At 36.0% G+C, this 20,013-nt stretch overlaps 1 protein-coding gene across 4 annotated transcripts in view; it reads left to right on the forward strand.

Moving 5' to 3' along the window:
* The first annotated feature begins 1,077 nt into the window (after window positions 1–1,077).
* Window positions 1,078–20,013, forward strand: part of LOC6035143 — a 45,494-nt gene continuing 26,558 nt past the window's right edge. Inside the window, exons 1-5 of one of the 4 annotated variants that reach the window (XM_038251673.1) lie at window positions 1,078–1,461; window positions 2,720–3,311; window positions 3,373–3,406; window positions 11,893–12,351; window positions 18,272–18,418. In XM_038251673.1, coding sequence (XP_038107601.1) covers window positions 12,097–12,351; window positions 18,272–18,418 — 402 coding nt within the window. In that variant the 5' untranslated portion in view covers window positions 1,078–1,461; window positions 2,720–3,311; window positions 3,373–3,406; window positions 11,893–12,096. The other 3 variants (XM_038251664.1, XM_038251682.1, XM_038251678.1) reach the window with 3 other exon arrangements.

The following is a 20,013-nucleotide window of genomic DNA, read 5'->3' on the forward strand; positions in this document are numbered from 1 at the left end:
TTTTTAGATTGTCAGACTATTTAAATCCCAATTTAAATCCTAATAGCCTTTGATTTACATCCAGGAGAGTTAAAATCGGTTAAAACGAAAAGAAGTTGTGGTTTTTTTCGAAAATTATTTATTTTTATTTTTTTTAATTAATTCATATCGGATAGGACCAGAGTGGTGAAATAAAAAATAAGTCTTATTCTTAAATTATCTGCGCCAAGGTACTTCTTGATTTACGTTGGGTTAATTTTTTTTTTATTTTAACTTTCATATGAAATTGCTGCTAATTACAATACAAATTTAACTTCAATAATAAAAATTAAAAGAAACATATTATTCAATAATCGCAAGTCTTTAAACAAACCTTCGGCAGATCGAATTTCGAGTAATCAAATCTTGAAATAATCGGGGTTTCAGATAATCGAGTAGGTATGGACTGGATACTGAATTTTTGTTCAAAAAAAATCGTCAAAAAAACTAACAAAAGACATGAATATAGATTTTTTTATGATTTTGTTTTTTTTTAACATTGTTGTTTTAAAATCGTTTTTCGATCCAGTTTGGCATGCAACTCAACCTTATAGAAATAAATTCGGTGAAATTTGTCCGGAAAATGGTAAAATTTTTACTGTTCTGAAAATTTTCGTATAAAATCCGATTTTTCTGCTGATTAATTTTTGACAGCACGCAAACCCGTCTTACTTTATCTTATCTATATACCTTGACGAGATTCAATGATTTGATGTAATTTTGAAAAATTTGATTCTATATTCTATGCATTTATCAACATTCATTTTAAAAAAAATCTCACTCCCAGTCCCCAAAGGGCTTGACAGTCCTCGCGCTCACCACAAACCGAGGGGTAAGACACAACGCGTCGAACTGTCAAACCGCGTTTCACTTCACACCACACTGCTGCCATTTCAGTCGCACGTTTCGCACTCGCACCCATACCAACGTGTCGTGGCACTAGGTATTGGTGCGCCCTCCCTCCCCCACACTCCCGCCCCCTCGTCCAAACCAGCCAAAACGCAATAATTCTAAAATGTATGACATCACGCTGACGGATAAATGATGCTTGAGTTTTTATGCGTTCAGCTGTTCAGCGTGAAGAAATTTACGCGATGCCGCGGCGGGCGTTGAAATTGGAGGACATTTTTATAGCTAGAGACGCGCCATAAAGAAGGGCGCCTACTATAGAACTGCTTGCGTGCAAGGTGAAGAACGAGCGAAAAAGTTTTAAAAATAACATAAACATTACGTCATCCGCGTGCTCACTACGTGAGCGTTCAGCTCGTGTTCGCCGAACAGTTTCGACCTAAACGCGCTGGTCGCACCAGCAATGTTATTGTTGTGATCTGTGTGTGTGAACGGGTATTGTGATTCACCGCGCCGCAGTTTTCGCGAATCGATGTTGTGGGTGCAAGTGTCATGTGGAGATTACTCAAGTTGAACTCGGTGAAACCCCGCAAGGTATGATCACGCGCTGCCCGTGGAAGATTGACAGTTGACAGCTCGGAGAGCTGGGTCTGCTGTGGCAGTCCCCTGGTCGATATTTTGAAAACCAAAGTAGTCCGGTCGGGTGTAGAATTTCCAATTTGAAAACACCGCACTCGGCGGAGACTACTTTGTATTGCTAATCGATTGAAATTGTTTTGCGGCGATTGATTTGAGCTGTGCCGTCAACGCTGATGCGAGACTTGACGAGTCTACACGGAAGCGGGGACCAGTTGGCGCGTTTTACGTAAATGCCCTAGGACCGTGCGCGGAGCGCGGTGTGTTGATGAGCAGGAAGATTCAAGATCAAATCTCACCCCGCGCGCGCTCTCGACGTTTTTGATGACGTAATTCACGTCGTCGCCGCTTTAAAAATACACACTTTTCAATGTCAATTGATGCCCTTTAGCGGAGCAGGCGAGGAGGAGCTCATCATGCTTCCTGCTTGTGTTCATCATAGTCGTCGTCGTAGTAGTCGGCGCACTACTCGCGACCAACGTAGCCTGCTACGATTTCGGCAACTGTCAGTGGGGGAGGGGAGGGACACTTGACAGACATTTTCCGACGTCGACGACGACGACGGTAAAGAGTTTCCATTTTATGGTAATGAGACACGGTTCTCTTGCAGCCTGGCCGGGATGACGTCACCCCTGATTACGTATACCCTCCCTAGCTGTGCCTCTGTACGCACACTGACAAACGAGGCACGTACAGCGTCACAGACACACTGACGCGTCGTCGTCGTCGTTCCGTTTTATGCTGCTCGAACGAATCGCCAAGTGGGCATCGTCGTCGACGTATGATTCTCTTCGCGTTTTGGGCAGTGTAGACTCTACGTAGGCACATACCGCTACATGTTAATTGTGTGTTGTGACTGGGGAAAACACGACGACGACGACGGGCCAGGGGTGTGACTGACAGTCGTCGTTTTAACAGATGACAGAAAATTGACAGGTGACAGATTGTACTTACATCAAGCAGAATATTTTGATTGTATTCCACTCGAAACCTACTCGTAGTGTCATCCTGAAAGAAAAATAAGTCTGTCATGCGTTGTTTTATGTCAATACTCACCTCAATCTTCTAAGCTTGATATCCCAGCCACGTCCAATCCCCGATTGGTCACCCCCTTGAGCCGACGTTTTCCACATTTTTGCGCACCAAAGTAGTCGTACACCAACACACCCTTGTTTACTCTCGCTCTCTCTCTCTCATTCTCACTCTCTCCCAGCAGTAGCTGACGACGACGACGACTCGACGATGCCTGCTGAGCGCGCTCGCTGCGATGACGTTCGCCCGTACTGTCAAAAACAATCTCTTTAGTTTCGTTTGGGTGCTCGCGCTGGGCCTACGACGATCATGACGAACTCCTCCGTAGTTTCTGCTGCCTCTGCTACTTCCCGTGGACTTGACGTTGTTGCTGTTGTTGTTGTCGTCGCCGCGCGGATTCTTCAGTAGTGAGTGTGTTGTTGTGACACTTGGCGTTTTGTAGCGCGCGCGACAGTTCGGTGGCGGTCTTTTTTTTCGGTTCTTGTGGCAGGGCCTGCTCTGTCAACGCGCGAGGGGTACACCACTTTTGAAGTGTGACGGGGGAGGTGATAGTGTGGGGTTACGGGGGAAAAAAACGAGAAGGAGGAAGAAGAAGCAGGACCTGGTTACGTAGACCCCTCGGCCACTACACCAATACACGCAGGAGTTGGAGAGTTTGTGTGACGACGACGACGACGAGGGGCGCGCGATACCCGTCCCGTTCTGGCGCGTGCCGTGTATGTGCGCGAGTGATGCGTGCGCCAGAGTGAGACCAACCGAAGTGCGGCTGTGTGGTGGTGAAAATTGTTGACGTGTGTACTTATTGCGAGAAGAAGTAACTTTTTTTTTTTTGGGTAGATCGTAGTGTGTGACGGAGCAGTATACGTAAGAGGTATGTAATTTTTGTAAACCTTTTTTTGGTCCAAAAAGGCCAGGAAAAAATCTTTTTACTGCCCTTCGCGCACCCAAATCCGCGGACCATATTTTGGCGGATAGTGTCTCCCGGTGGGGTCGCGAACGAATCTCGCCGTGACCGTGACTTCCCGGAAGCTGCGTTATGAGCTGTGACTGAGAGAGTCTCGCTGCTACAAGTGTCCCGTGAAGTGGATGTTTTGGTTAGGAGTTTTGTGTGTGCATCGGAAGCTGCTACGGCGACGGCTGTCAAGAAGAAGGTACCTCGTAGTAAGCCCTGGAACTGTGTTTTGATCCGTCGCAGTAGCCCAAAAAAAAGAGTAGAGTTGATGGAAGTACGGCAAGCATGGCATGCTAGGCGACGACGGTCGACCATAACATTCAGGACGGCAGCCAAATTAATTGGTATCGCTGTCAGATCTAATGTTGGTCGCGCGCGGTGATAAATATGGCGCTATCACGAGTGCCCCTGGTCGTCGCACGCGTGACCGCAGCGCTGTTCCGTTCCTAGCTGTCTGTTTCGTTTCGTACGGTTATCTACGGGGACGATTAGGTGTATTATGTTATGATGGCAACATTTATCTCAATTTCGCATCCTGCCTCCGTTTGTGGGGCTGTTTAGGTGGGTGTGCGATGTTCAGAAGTTCATATCAGTCCTATTCCCACTACAGAGGACTTCCAGGTTGTTGAAACTTCCGGACGATTTCTTTTTGTTGAATCAACGAAACAAGAACAAATAAAATTGAAGAATTAGCAAGCTCAAATAGTAAATATATCAACTTTACTCAGTTTCCCTTCAATTAGTCCATTAGGAGTGTCTGACCCCTTGGCAAGCATCGAATTTGTATGGTTTGACGTTTGAGGAAGGAGTCGAAAAAATGTAAACAAATCACTTCGTAAATCAGCCAAATGTGGTTTCCAGCGTCACGGACAATATTTGTGTATTTACGTGGAAAATGTAAACAATTCACGAGACCTGTCAAAATTTTATCCTGAAAACTTTTATTTTAAGCTGCTGCATGATCACAATTTTAAAGTTATTTTGTGATCATGCAGCAAATTCATCAGAGCTGGAGCTTACATATTTTATCAAAAGTTTGTGTCCCTCAGCTCAGGTCGAGGTAAATAAAAACTAAATTTCAAATTTTAGACCAAATTTTCAAAAATAACAAGCATAACATATCACAAAATGCTTTATACTGCTATGCTTCTTGCACAAATATGCAAAATATCAATCAATCTATAAATTTACTTTTTTACAAAGTTTTACGTCTTTTCCCGGTCAATGGTACCAAAATTTAAAATTTGTAAAATGGTTTGATCAAAAACGAAAAAAAACTGTCGTTCAACAATGTATTCTAAAAAGTTTACTAGTTTTTTCACCAAAACTTGAAATTTTCATAGCGATAATAATTTTTTAAACTTTCATTTTTTGGGGAAATTTTTAAACTTGATACGATTAGGCATGATATTTTTTGTTTTTTTAATACAGTCCAGACTCGATTATCTGAAGTTCGGTTATCCAAAGGTTTGTATGGGATTTCGGATAATCGAATCACGAACAAATTAAAAATCGCATTTTTTATTTCCTTACTTTTAACATCAAATTCGTGTTCTACGACCCCATTTTATTTAAATTTGAATGGTTGATTGCCTAATAAATTAAAAAATGCTTTTTTTATATTTCATTACTGCCATATTGGGCGCCATCTTGGATTTAAAAATTCTAAATTACTTTAGAGTAGCCAAGGGGTCATCCTAAAGCTCAACAATCAAAAATAAGACAACGAAACAAATTTTTTTTTTCGTGTTTCGATTATCCGAAGTGAGATTTTGGCAAGGCCTTCGGATAATCGAGTCTGGACTGTATTGCATTTTATTTATTTGTGTCACCTTAAAAAATAAAACAACTGCAAACAATTTTTAATACCAGGCTAGGTTTTTTTTTAAATTTAATTATATTTAAATATCAATTAGTGCAAAATTGTACCATTTGAAATTTGCTTATTTTGGAGTTATTCTAACCAAAATATTCTTTTTTCATAAAGTTTCGAGAAAAACAAGCAGATTCGACCCCTTGTCCTTTGGATTCATAACGTTTTTCATGTCAAATCGACCGACAAAAATATCTGAAACTTATGGTGTTCAATTCGTACGAAGCTAATTTTTCCGCCGCTGAAAAAAAAACTTTGCTGCAAACAAAAATTAATATAAAAGAATTCGTTAGAAATTTGGAAAAAAAAGTTTAGATTTTATTCGAAATTTGGCTGGCTTATATGGCATGGAAAAAATAAGTATAAATGCGTTTAAAAAAAATAAGTATAAATGCGTTTAAGTGTTTTCCTCATTTTATTAAAAATTTACATGGAACAACTCTGTTATTATGGACTGTTTTTTTAAATGGATTTAAATCAAATTAGCTACCTTTTTTATATTTTTATATAGCAAACATAAGAGAGAACAACATTTTTTTTCTATTTTCATCATACTATATATATAATATATTATTGTTAAATCGTAAATTTTGTAGTTTTTTAAGTACTACATGGTAAAAAAAATTTGTGTAAAATCGCATGCAAAAGTACATCACCTTTATGAGCAGAAGTATGTAATATTCCATGAGAAAACGTGTACAAAAAAAGCATAACCATCGGATTTTTTGCTGTGTAGGTTACGGCTGATCGAAATTCATTGTAACTTGTTTGTTAAAGCTTTGATTTTTTAAGCATGATCTACATCCAAAAATCATTGAAAATTAGAAGAAGAAAAAACGCCAAGCAGACAAATTCAATGGTTGAAGTTCATGAGTTAAGGGGTTACATACATGTAGAAAATCACAAAATTTCATATTGCAGAAATTTTATTAAATCCACTTAAAAGATGATATTCAATCACTCCTAAAAGTTTCACGAAGATATTTCATGGTTAAACTGAGTAAGAGACGATTTAACCTAAAAAAATTGCTGTGCGTAAAGCAAACTGTCAAACTTTCTGAACGTTTTTCTCTAAACACAGAGTTGATTTACGGGTGCCACGATATCTCGAGATGGGATGGTCCAAATTGACTGAAATTTGAGGTGAAGACTCTCAAAGACATATCCCGTGTGCATGACGAAGCCCGATTTTCTAATTTTGCTTTTTAAAAAAATACAAAAATAGAAAACTAACGATTTTTAATATGAAAAACCAAAAAAAAAATATTTTTATCTTTTTTAAAATAAACATTTTGAAAATTGGCCTTCGTCATGCACACGGGACCGGTTTAATTAGTCTTAACTAAAATTTTGAGCCGATTTGGTCAAGGCAGTGTTGAGATATCGTGGCACCCGTTTTTTAACTGCTAACTTGAAATTGCTATATCTCGGCATTGCTACAAGCAACTGTCTTCAAATTTGTTTTGTTAACAGATGAAAATGTATATTTTCATGCCCTGAAAACAGAATTTTGATAAGTATTAGTGTGTGCCCATACCAACCTCTGACATGTTTGCCGATTTACATGTATGTTACCCCTTAAGACAAGAAGAATAACAATAATATGTACATATTTGCAAAAATAAATAATGATAAAAAGAAATTATTTTTGCCAGATCAAAAAACAGCAAGTTTCAAAACAAATTTTGCCTTTACAGCTCTAATGGCCCTAGGGTAAATTCCTTTTCCAATTCCAATAAAAAAGGTCTCCTAAAAAGCAACATGAAAATGTGTTCCACGATCAATCCCTCGGGAAATCGGGAAAACCCCCATCACATGACAACCTTGGTCATAGTAGAGGCAGGTTAACCAACAAAGAAAAAAAACTCTAACATCGGCAGCAACTACTGTTACTGTTCCTTCCCGCCATCACCAGTGCCTACTTTGAGTGCCATCGAAGTCTTCCCGACCGTCGAAACCGCACAAACTGGTTGTTATTTGGATGAATCATGCCCATTATATCGATGATCGCATGAAAACAAGCTTTCCTCTGTGTGAAAACCTCCACGCGCACACAAACACACACACACATACAATTACAACAACAGCGCGCAGAGTATTCTGTTTCTCTCCGGCTGTGCGCGCCCGGTTACAGGGCCTGCAGGCTGCCAACACCTTAATTCCTGGATAATTTCAAGGTTATTTACCCATCACACCCCACGTGTCCCCTCTCTCTCTACCAAATGTCGGTCCCAGATGGTTTGGCGCTCTCTCTCTCTTTCACTCCAGTTTGCTCTCTTTCCACGAAAGTCGTTTTTTTTTGGGAAAAACAGTGGAAAATTACACCATTTTCCAGTGTGCTAGAGCGAGACGACCTGCGAGTACTGGGAAAGTGTCCTTGTGTAAGGATTTTCCGGCTGGCAAAGGGAACCGGCCATATTGTTAACGTAGGAGGGAGGGGGGTCTTGAAGTTGACACAATCCAATGTTTTGATTTTCATGCCTCCCTCACACACACACCGTCAAAGTAGGCGCGCTAGGACATTGTTGTGATCCTGTGAATGCTGATGATGGGATGATGACTTCAAAACCACCCACTTTCCCCATCTCTCTACCAACTTCTACTTTTCAAACATCCCCGCCACCCCCTCTGATTCATGCATCTCCAGTGCGCTCAAGGTCGATGGGAGGAAAAGTGGAGCGGGCGCACAGCGTTACTTTGACAACCGTTACCACCCATTATCGCGTGTGGCCACCACCCTCCAAGCGAGAGAGGAGATGGGGAGGGGGAGGTAAGAAAATGAAGAAAGAAAGAGAGCGCGCGTGGAAAACAACCGGCTCTGGAAAATTGGGGGGGTAATATTTGAAAGGGACGTTTTATGATTTCATGAAAATTAGAAAAAATAAATTCTAGTTCGGTAGGTTTAAAAAAGTACTCGATTTTTTAAAAATATTCTTAAATTTTTTGGCCTGCTTTGGTCCTGCTTCTTTTTTTTCTAAATCTGAGGACAAAAAATTTCCAGGGTGGCCACTAAAGTCGGGAAATCGGGATAATGTCGATAATTCGTCAAAATTCGCAAAAAATGGTAAAAGTCAGGAATTCAAAGGAAAGTCACAAAAAAAATTCGAGCAATCATTTTGGAAAATGTTGCCTAACTCTTGAATACATTAAATATTTTTTAACAAAATTTCGTTCAATTTCAAAGTTTTATGTGGAAAGGTCCTTTTAAAAAAAATTCCCAAAGCTTATATGACCATTAAAAAAAACTTTATGAGCACCAAACATAAATCTTAAGATTTATACCAATAATTTAATCTATTAAAGATTGCAAAATAGCCTTTAAACATTAAACTTCTAACACATATTGGCTGATGATGATGGGCATGCATTTAACGCTGATTTTCAATATATGTTTTAAGAATTAAAATTTTATGTTTATTTAAATAAATAGGTAGGTAACAGCAATAGCAACCAAGCTTTTGCAAACCCAATTAGAAAAAACAGCTCATTCAATAACTTCAATAATTATGACTAATTTAAAGTTAATCTTCTGATTCATTGCATTTCTAATATTTTTGAAAAAAATTCCAAGTATAGCTGGGAAATCGTCTTTCCGTTGTAAAATTTGTAAAGTGAAATTTATTTAAGCATTACATTGTTTGAATTTTGATTCCTGTACCCGTAGATTAAGCATGATTTTCATTTATGTATTGGAAAAAAAACTTTAGGACCAATTCCATCGTTTTCGTGATAAATAGAAAATATGTTTTCCTTAAAAGAATTAGGCTACAAAAATGACAAAATAAATTTATAGAAAAATTATCTAGCATACTTACCTTTTGAAATAAAAAAATAAATAAAATGAAAATACTTACAACTTTATAAAACAACAATTGAATACCATTGCACTTTATAAATCAACAATTGAATACCATTGCACTTTATAAATCAACAATTGAATACAGAGCATCAAAATCTATTAAATTTAAAATGGGACTAGATAAATCCGTATGTAGTTTAAAAAAAATCCTAGATATTTATTTTGTTGTAAAAGTAATAATTGTTATTGCATGTTTGGTTAAAAAAAATAAATTAAGAAAAAAAATTAACTGACTTATTTTTAACTTTTTGCCCTTTCTTGCAAACAAAATGTTGGATGATGATGTATATTTATGTTGGCAATTTTTGATAATGAATCTTGAAATTTTATGCTTTGTGTAATTATTTTTAAATAGAAGTTTTCTTTTTGGAGGATTTTTTTAGGTGGTTGATATTGCCATTTTATAGACAGTTTTTGATTTGCAATCATTCCTTAGGTTAAAAATGCCTATTATTTAAAATTCTGGGATATAAGTGGCTACCCTGTATTTTTTTTTTTCAAACATGATGAGGCCAATGAAAATGTTATTTCTTCTCCTTCAAAATTTCCGCAAAAGAATCTGTGCATAAAAAACAATTCTAAAGATATATTTTATATTGAACAAACTTTTAAAAAAATCGATTGTTAACTATTAGTTTAACGTTTATTTGTAACTTTTTATTAAAAAAAACTTTTGAATCTTTTTAAACAATTAGAATTTGGGGCCAAAATAAAAAAACGAACCTAAAAATAAATTTCATGAATTATTTAAATTTTTCTAACGTAGCATAACTATATTTATGCATTTTGCTATACTTTTTTATCTTTTATTAAAAAATATTTCGAAGTTTAGTTGATATTAAAATATGATTTTAAGTTACTTTTTCCATACAAATTTGGATTATTATTGTTTTGCGACTAAAAAAGAGATCAATTCCAGAGTAAATTTATTTTGAGCTATCTTTAATGAAAATTTTATCTAGATTTATTTAGCAAAATAACTAGAAAGAATCGTTGCCATAGATATGGTGGACAAAAAATAACTTCCAATATCTAGCTTGTTTAATGATGCAAAATGGCTTAATTTGCTATGCGCAATGCAATTTTGAACAAGCTCAAACCATTTTTATTTAATAAAATTTTGAACAATTTTAGTTTTGCAAGTTGTTTTTAAACGAAAACTTCTTCTTTGACAGCAACTTTTGCAAAGGGCGTAATATTCAACATCAAACTCCTCTTCAATTGTTTATATTTTGTCGAGAAGGCAGAAAACTTTATGAATGTTTTATTTTCAACACTAAATCGAACTATTAGTTTCTAAAATATTGTGATTTGAAAATAAATTGCTGTTTGGTCGACACTTGAAAAAAAAAACGATTTTCTATTTATTTTACTTTAGTCACTGTGTTGTCATAAACAAGAAGAGCACAGTCCAAACTCGATTATCCGAAGTTTCGATTATCCAAAGGTTTTTATGGGACTTCGAATAATCGAATCACGAGCAAAACAAATATTTTTCTTATTTTTTATTTTCTTTTTTTTAACATTAAAATCGAATTCTTCGACCCTATTTTAGTCCAATTTGAATAGTTGTTTACCTATTAAATTACAAAATGCATTTTTTCAATAGTTGATCGCCGCCATTTTGGCCGCCATCTTAGATTTAAAAAATCTAGATCACATTAGCATAGTTTGGGGGTCATACTTAAGCTCGACATTCAAAAATAAGACAAAGAAAAAAAAATCGTAATAAACAAGTCTGGACTGTTATATTCAATTTTTCCAAGAAAGTTTTCAGATTTCTTTGAAAGAAATATTTTTGCGGATGTTTAGTCTTGGAAAGTAAGATTTTTATTTTTTCGACAAAAAAAACACACACATTCTCATGTTTGACACATGTTTGTATAGTATAAATCTGGAGTTTTTTTTAAAAGGTCCAATAAACCAAATTTTTGGGTGTTTTTGAAACCGCCTTGAGTCAGGGGTATTAAAAAACACACAAAAAACAAAAATTGAAAATTTGGTTTATTGGACCTTTTTAAAAAAACTCCAGAAATGTTCGTCCAAAAAAAGTTTAAAGCAATAACGTAACCGTTTCAAACTTCTATAAAATATCAACAAAGGATTTTAAATCTTTAGAAACCCTTTTGCAATGTTAATACCAAATTCCACGAAAACACGCCGCCTTCTTTGCTCCCTCCACCCGGCCAAGAATTCCTTAAAGGTGACACAAATTCCCTTTGACGAAAAAAGAGATGAATTCTAAGATAGATTACATACCTCCCGTATCCAAGCAAGCTGTTGCTCGTGGACCGACAATTGCGTGATGATACCATGCGATGGATCGTTTTTCCCAGATGGAAATTGATTCCTTAAAAATCGATTAGGTTTTTCCAAGAAAACGCTGTGTTTTGATCTGAAGATGTTTGTTTGTTTTGTTTTATGGCATCCGCCATTATGGCAAACAACCTAAGTGACAGCTGGTCACCATGATGGCTGCAGTCAGTACAACCAAATCTGCCGCATCGAGGCACGTTTATTCGGTGGATTTTTCCACAGATTTCGCTTCTTATCAATACAGCCCCACCTCTTATCGAATCCAGAAGTCTCGTCGAAAGATAACATTATTTGCATTCGTACATCTTGAGCTTTTTACTCTTCTTCTTACACAACATGTTTTCTCTTTCCTTCCAGAAACGAGACCAATAGCCGTGTAGTGGTGACGGACGCCACCACCCTCCCTTCCGACGGCTGTGTGACCAGTTCCGCGGAACCTCGCGCATTCTCCACCAACACCACCCTCCTCTTCCCCCTTCCAGTCGTTTCGAAACGGCCGGCAAAATTTCGAAACTGGCGAGCAACTCCGGCCGAGGGCTGTGGCAGCTCAAACAGGAAGCGATGGAGAACGCGGCGATGGTCGAGGAGAACGGAACGGGCGGCGGCCCGCTCGGTGACCAGATGAACCAGTCCCAGGATCCACACAACAACAGCAGCAGCAGTTCCGGCGGACCGCCGGGCCATCCGGTGTCACGGGGTCCCCCCAACGGCAGCAGCTCCAGCAGTTCGACCGGGCCCAGCTCGAGTGAATCGGCGGCGGCGGCCGCGAACATTGTACAAATTCTACCGGCATCGCATACCTCGGGCAGTGTACAGGTGAGTGGCCTCAGGGGTGGTCAAATACGCTAGACGCACTGGAAAAAGCATGGCGGAGAATGATTTAGCTCAAAATGACAGCTATCTTTGAGGTAAATTGACTTCCACCGTACTTTTTGCACTGGGGCTAGCAAACCTTTTTGAACTGTCAAAATATTTGAATGTTTTTGGAACCTCTGGCTCAAAGCCATTTACGCAAAACCCAATCAAACCAATCAAGTTGAAATTTTGACCCGACTTGGCTTGCATGACTCAATCTGTCCCCACAGTTGGCGGCGCTGCCACACCGTCCTCTTCCCTCGAACCCCCCTTCAGAAACCTTCCAAGTGGGGGCCTGCCTGACACATCATCTGGTCTGGCCTGGCCGTTTCTTTCTTTCTTCATTTCATTTTCCTGCACACATATTTTTGATAAAAATGCTGCGTCGTATTTATTCCATCCCTCTCTCTCGCTCACTCCCGCGCCCAGCTCTTGAAATCACTTCGATTGGAGAGACCTACGTAAGCTTCGCGACAGCAGCGCCTACTGTGACTGCGGCGGTGGCGTCCACGGATGATGTCATCAAAAATCATTACCCCGATGCCGGTCGGTCTTTCCTCGCGCGCTGTTGTTTGCTGATAGAAGTGACTGTGGTGATGTAGTGCCTCGTTGTGGTGTTGTAGACGCGGGAATATATTTGTCTTGTTTAGTTTTAGAGTGTGTCATAGTTGCGTGCGTTCTTTTCGCCGCTTGCTTCTCCAGTGAGTGTGATCGGGCGAGTGTTTTGATTCGCGCCATTTTTCTCGTGGTTCGAGGGGTACTTTGCGAGGTGGTTTGAATGGGGTAAGAAATTTACGTATATGTATGTTCTAAATTTTGTCTGAGTTGTTAATTCATTTATTTCTGGCAGTATTAACCTTCCTGATTATTCGCTGCCCTAGGATTTGATCCTCTCGAAAACTGGAAAAGTTTTGACATAAGAAATTCCCTACGTTTACGCAAATCGACCTTTCTTCTTCTTTTTTTATTTAGACATACAGTCATGCCTCGGTTTAGCACCGCATATGGGGGATGCAAAACCGAAGCGTGCATAACTGAAGCACAGAGCTTATGGGATTTTGGCTATATGGGAGACATTGTCTATGGAAAATCATGCAAACATAAAAAAATTATAGTGTTTTGAAATCGGGATGATGGCAGCTGCAATTTTAAATACATGAACATTCCACAAAAATACGTATTTTTCCTGTATTTTGAAAATGTCATTTTTTTCTCTAAAAAAAACCTTAAAATAATTGATACTGCAATATGGGTTTTTTCATACATTTCGAATGTAGTACAACTTATTTATTGAAAATACTCATAATTTTCAATAAATAAGTTGTACTACAATGTAAAGACAATAATTTTTGAACATACTCGAAATTTTCACAAAACTACGTATTTTTGAAAAATATACTTAAAATTTCAGTTTTTTACGATATGGATATGAAATGAGCGGAATTTTTTCATACATTTCGAATGTAATGACAACATTTTTTGAAAATTAAAATTTCTATACAAAACTACGTATTTTCGAAAAAAAATACTCAAATGATCGGAATTTTGTCATACATTTCGAATGTTAAACCAACATTTTTTTAAAATACCCAAAATTTTCACAAAACTACGTATCTTCTTAAAAATACTCAAATTTTCAGTTTTTTTTTTGTGATTTTTTTAGTATTTAAAAAAAATTGTTATTACATTTGAAATATATGAATAAATCCCGATCGTTTGATAGCAATATTGTAAGAAATGAAATTTTGAGTTTTTTTTCAAAAATACGTAGTTTTGTGGAAATTTTGAGTATTTTCAAAAGGTTGTATTATAACTTTCGAAATGTATGAAAACATTCCCATCGCTTAATATCCATATATTGAAAAACTTGAGTGTTTTTAAAAAAAATACGTATTTTTGTGAAAATTTCCAAAAAAATGTCTTTACATTCGTGATGTATGGAAACGATCATTTGATTTGATACCCATATTGTGAAAAACTGAAATTTTGAGTATTTTTTCGAAAATACGTAGTTTGTGAAAATTTTGAGTATTTTCAAAAAATGTTTTTTATTACATTCGAAATGTATGACTAAATTCCGATCGTTTGATTCCCATATTGTAAAAAACTGAAATCCAGAGTATTTTTTTTTTCGAAAATACATAGTTTTGTGAAAATTTTGAGTATTATCGCAAAAAGTTTTTTTTTCGCTTAAATTTTTGTATTCGTCAAATCTTACATTTTTTGAAAACTAATGATTGCAAAACAACTGAACTAGTGTAAAATGCATGTTAAAACACTTTTTCCATGTAAATGTTGAAACTATGGCTCGTTATTTTAATATTTATATTTTTTATAGCTCTACCATTTTTAGATTTGGAAAAGTTCTGAGGAATCCGAAAAAATATGTCCAAACTTAGGAGCCGGGAGCTTGAAAACAGCATTTTTAGTATTCTTACGATCTTTTCCAAATTTAGTCTAGATTTTTGAAACTTCAAAGTTTTTTTCCTTAAAAGTCTAACTAATCATCTTTCATTTCCGACGAATAGGGCAAAAATCTGTTGAGATGACGTGGAGTTATGTATTTTTACAAATTTATTTTTTGCGAAAATCAACGAAATTTTTTTTAACCACCCTAATGGAAAACACAAAAATATACGGTTAAATCATTTTGACCATGGAACCCCATTTCAATTTTGGGCCCAAACAGGCCCTGCTGTTTTCGTGAGAAATCGTTGGGCAATTTTTTGAACCACCCTAATGGTAAATTAACGGTCAAGCGCATGCTCATTTTTTGTATTTTTTTGTATTCGATTTATAACGCCCCAAAAGATTTCTTCTTCTTCTTCTTCAAACCAAATCAAAACAAAATTTAACAGTCTTGTATAGCAAAATAATTATTATAACTTGAATTTAATGCGACATTTTGAAAGACTTTTATGCTCAAACCAAATCATCTTTCGAAAAAAACGAGCCACAATTAAGATTTGAAATATTATAAAAAGCCATATTTTTCACCGCCATTTTTTACAGACTTGCCCAAATTCGATGAAAATTGAATTGGAAGCAGTTAACATCCTAATTAACAGAATGAGAATGAGTTCATTTCATTCAAAAAATAATCGTGATTTAATTATCCGGAGCTTCGGCTAAAAACTGAAAATAAAAAAAATAATTTGTGTTCAGAGACAATTTTTAAAATTATGACTTGAAATTTCACAAAAACTAAAAAAAAAGTTTTATTTATTACACTTCATTGTTGCATCCTATGACCCCTCGGTTATTTTGTTTTGTTTTTAATTTTTGACGTTTGTCTGCTTTTTAAGCGGCAGTGGCGGCAGCTTTTTTCTTTTGAAAAAAATTATATAATGTTTGGTTGCAATGCACAATGGTTCAGATCGCAAGATTAAGAGCGAGTCCACGAACAGGGCATACCCCTTTGTATGGGACGTCGTTTGGACCTCACCAATCTGCCTGAAATTTTCAGGAGTTGTTTGTACATATAAAACTAGCATCTTGCCAAAATATGAGCACTCTAGGTCAACGGGAAGTGGGGCAAATCGGGACACAAAGTTTGAAGGTTCAAAAACGACAAAAATCTTAAAAAGGCTATAACTTTGGCAAAATTCAAACTAATTTAAAAATTCAAAATGCATCTGAAAGGGCTTAAAAAATGCAGCAAAATGCAGGGTAGAGCGTCCCAATTGGTTAAATCTAAAGGAGTTATTGGCATTTTAGTGAAAAAAATAGCATAATTTTCAAACTCAAATAAAAAAGTGTTCCATCCAGATATCAACTCGCTTCGACCTGCAGCTTGTAGGGGACATCTGGGACTACCATCTGAAACTGAGAACGCTTTGGGTAAGGCAGTTTAACATATTAAATAGACACTTTTACTTTTAGTAATTTTTTTGGTTGTAAATTTTTGCTCGGGGGACCCCTTAGATCCCATTTTCTGGTGATAATTTTATCATATTCGTGTTCCTGAGACAATTTCACATAAGAAACATGTATAAAAGTTGTTATTTTTATCCATTTTAACCCTTTAAAAAAGAAAGTTAAAAAAAATCAAGGATACTAGATGACACCAGAAAAAAGGCAGCTTCTTAATTTTTTTTTAACTTTTATTTTTTAAAGGGTTAGAATGGATGAAAATAAACATTTTTGTGCATGTTTCTATTGTAAAATTGTCTCAGGAACACGAATATGATAAAATTATCACCAGAAAATGGGATCTAAGGGGTCTCCCAAGATGTTAGTTGCTAGTTTTATATGTACAAACAACCCCTGAAAATTTCAGGCAGATTGGTGAGGTCGATGCGAGATGGGTATGCTTTGCTCGTGGACTCGCTCTTAAGAGGAAAAAGGATTTTCCGTGTTTTAGAGTTTTGGTGTATTAAAAAAGATTTGCTAAAAAAAAGGTAGAAAGGGGCAACTTTTGGCTTGGTTGAAAATTAGGATGGTTTGCGATAAGAGTGTTTTCAAAAATCTAACTTTTCATGAATATTTTTGGGAATTTTGTTATCTTCTAGAAAGTTGTTGGGACTGCCAATCCAAGCAACTTTATCTCTTAAACGACCAAATTTAGCATCTGGTAAACCTTCAAAAATCAGTTTTTTAACGTAGCATTTCGAGGCTCTTTTAGAGCTCTGAAAAAACGAGCATTTTTATATTTTGACAAGTCGATTTGAACTTGAGTGTCAAAAGTTACGGCCATTTTAAATTAAAAAAGATGCTATTTAAATGGAACCACCCTAACGAAAAACGAAACTTGTTAAACTGAATCTCAGAATTTAGCCAAATTGTCATAATATGGATTTTTTGTCACATTTTGGGTTTATATGATAGAGTCTTGATCTGAGTTGCCAAATTACCCTCAAAAACCGTCCAGTTTCCGTCTTTCTTCCATACAACAGCATCGTCCTAGCACCAAATTAGCAGCTCTCTCTAGCATTCGTCATTCGATCTCGTGGTAGAAGAAAAAAATATGGAAGGTACCGCCGCCGTCGTCGTCGTCGTTTTCGTCATTTGGCATCAAGTTTATCCAGTTTCACCAAATGATAAATATCACCGAATGACGTCAGTCACTCGAGACTGTTCAGCTGAGTGCGCAAGAGAAGAGTGAGAAGCTGAAAAGCAAAAAAACACTCGGAAGAATCGCGATCGGAAAACGTTTTGCATATTTTTACTTCAGCTTCTACTACTGTGTTTATTTACACATATTTATCGGACGGTTTGTTTTCGGCCACATTTTCTAAGTTGTTATCTGGCTCTTCGCAAAATGATAAGTTTGGAATTTCCAGCAAATTTGCTCACCTTTTCTCGATTGTAGCTCGATAGAGTGGATTTGAATCGTAAAAAAAGTAATTAGAGCGATTTTTGCCCAATTTTTGCCATCACAGCAATCCATGTTTTAACAGCTTGCCTCTAATTGATTCTAATCGCGGAAGGTTTAGAAAATCATTGTAGGTGTGAGTGTGTGTGTGACTCTGTTCATGCAAATGAAAAAGATACACACTTTTCAATCCAGACGTTTCCGATGAGCAATCACTTGTGATCGGAGAGTTTATTGGCGCTTTTCTCTTTCTCTATTTTTTTCCTTTCTTTCTTCGCCACTTTACGGACTTGTTCGATTTAATGGTGGTTTTTCCAGATTTTTGGCGCGATCTTCCGTCTACTTTGGGGTTTTGTTTTGTGCCATGTCATTCATTTAAGTGTTACACTTCCACTTTGAAAATTGGATCGATGAACTTTTAGCGAGATTTGAACTCTTGTAACGCTTTTACCAATAGATGGCGCTATACTGCGACATCAAACTTGCGTGCAGGTTTTCTTCCCCTCCATGCAAGTTGATACCGTTATTCTCCACTAGATGTCTCTGACCACATTTCAACCGTTTTAGGCACAATCCGTCATACAGCAAAACCAGCAGTCGGTGATACAGACCGCGGCCGGCCAGATGCCCGCGTTACCCCGAGGCGTATTATTAGTGTGTAACAAACCCAGCTCAGTCATTCACACCACGCAGGGCAGTTTGCAGGCCATCCAGGTGAGTCGACGCGTTGTCTTTATTTTTATATTTTTGACACTTTGGGGATGGACAAAACAAAGAAGGTTTGAGGGTTATAAGAGGACCACAGACGCATCGGGCAAACAGACGTGAAGCTAGGTCTTAATTGAATCAGCATCGGATCGTTAACGATAACGATAATATTTTCGTCGTCGTTTTTGATAAACAATTCTTTTATCGGGAATAACTTTCATTTTCATAAGACATTAAAATTAACTTAAGGAAACAAATTTATTTAATTAAAACCTGACTTTTAGAGCTTTTCAGGTTTTTGTGGAAGCTGAATTTGAGATTATAATTTCTAACACTTTTTTATTATTTCAATTAAAATAATTAAAAAAATTATGCGTTATGTGTGCAAAACATTATCTTAATAATATCATTAAAACAATATTTTTATTTTTTATTTATTTATATTTTTATTTTTAAAGTACAATAAAAAAACGGCCTATCCTCATGTTTCAAAAATATAAACCTAGGAACAAGTCTAACCAGTTGAGAAATATTTGTTAAATAAAATCAGCCCGGTACTCGAAAACTTCCAAAGTTCCGTATTTATTTATTTACAAAATGGGATATTGTTTTTGTAAGATACTCAAATATTTACAAAATATAAATTAAAAAAGGCAAATTTTTATGCTCTGCAAAATTCAGTGGATTTTCACAAAATTAGTGTTTATAATTTTCAAAAATTATCGTTTTTTCGAAACTATTTTTTTATTTTCAATTAGTACTGGAAAATTCCAAAGTTCCGTATTTATATTTATATTTTGCTAAATGGGATTTTTAAATTATTCTTCCCAATATTTTTTCTGTAGAATACTTAAATATTTACAAACCATATATTTTTTTTTAAACAGACGAATTTTCATGATCAGCAATGCTGGCATCACTTTTAAAATTTCAATGGATTTTCACAAAAATAGTGTTTATAATTTTCAGAAATTGTCGTTTTTTCAAAACTTTTTTTTTATTTTTTGCAATTAGTACTCAAAATATTCCAAATATCTGTATTTATGTTAAAATTTAGCAAAATGTGATTTTTCAATAATTCTTCCCAATATTTTTTTCTAAGATACTCAAATATTTACAAATTATAGATTTTTTTAAAACAGACAAATTTTCATGATCAGCATAGTTGGCATCACTTCTAAAAATTTCAATAGATTTTCATAAAATTTGTGTTTATAATATTCAGATACTGTCGTTTTCTCAAAACTATTATTTTATTATTTGCAATTAGTTCTTGAAGTATTCTAAATTTCCGTATTTATATTTAAATTTTCCAAAATGTGATTTTTTTACAATTCTTTCCAATATTTTTTTTGTAGAGTACTCAAATATTTTAAAGGTATAGAAATAACCGGCCTGTCCTAATGTTTCAAAAATATAAAACTTGAATCAAGTCTAACCAGTTTAAAAATATTTGTAAAATAGAATCAGCACGGTAACCGAATATCGAAATTTTGCAAATGGGAATTTTAAATAATTCTTTTTTTTTTGTAGAATACTCAAATATTTACAAAATATCGTATTTTTAAAACAAGTCAAATTTTCATGATCAGCAAAGTTGA

The sequence above is a fragment of the Culex quinquefasciatus genome, chromosome 1, assembly GCF_015732765.1.
Source record: "Culex quinquefasciatus strain JHB chromosome 1, VPISU_Cqui_1.0_pri_paternal, whole genome shotgun sequence".
NCBI classification, from domain to species: Eukaryota; Metazoa; Arthropoda; class Insecta; order Diptera; family Culicidae; genus Culex; species Culex quinquefasciatus.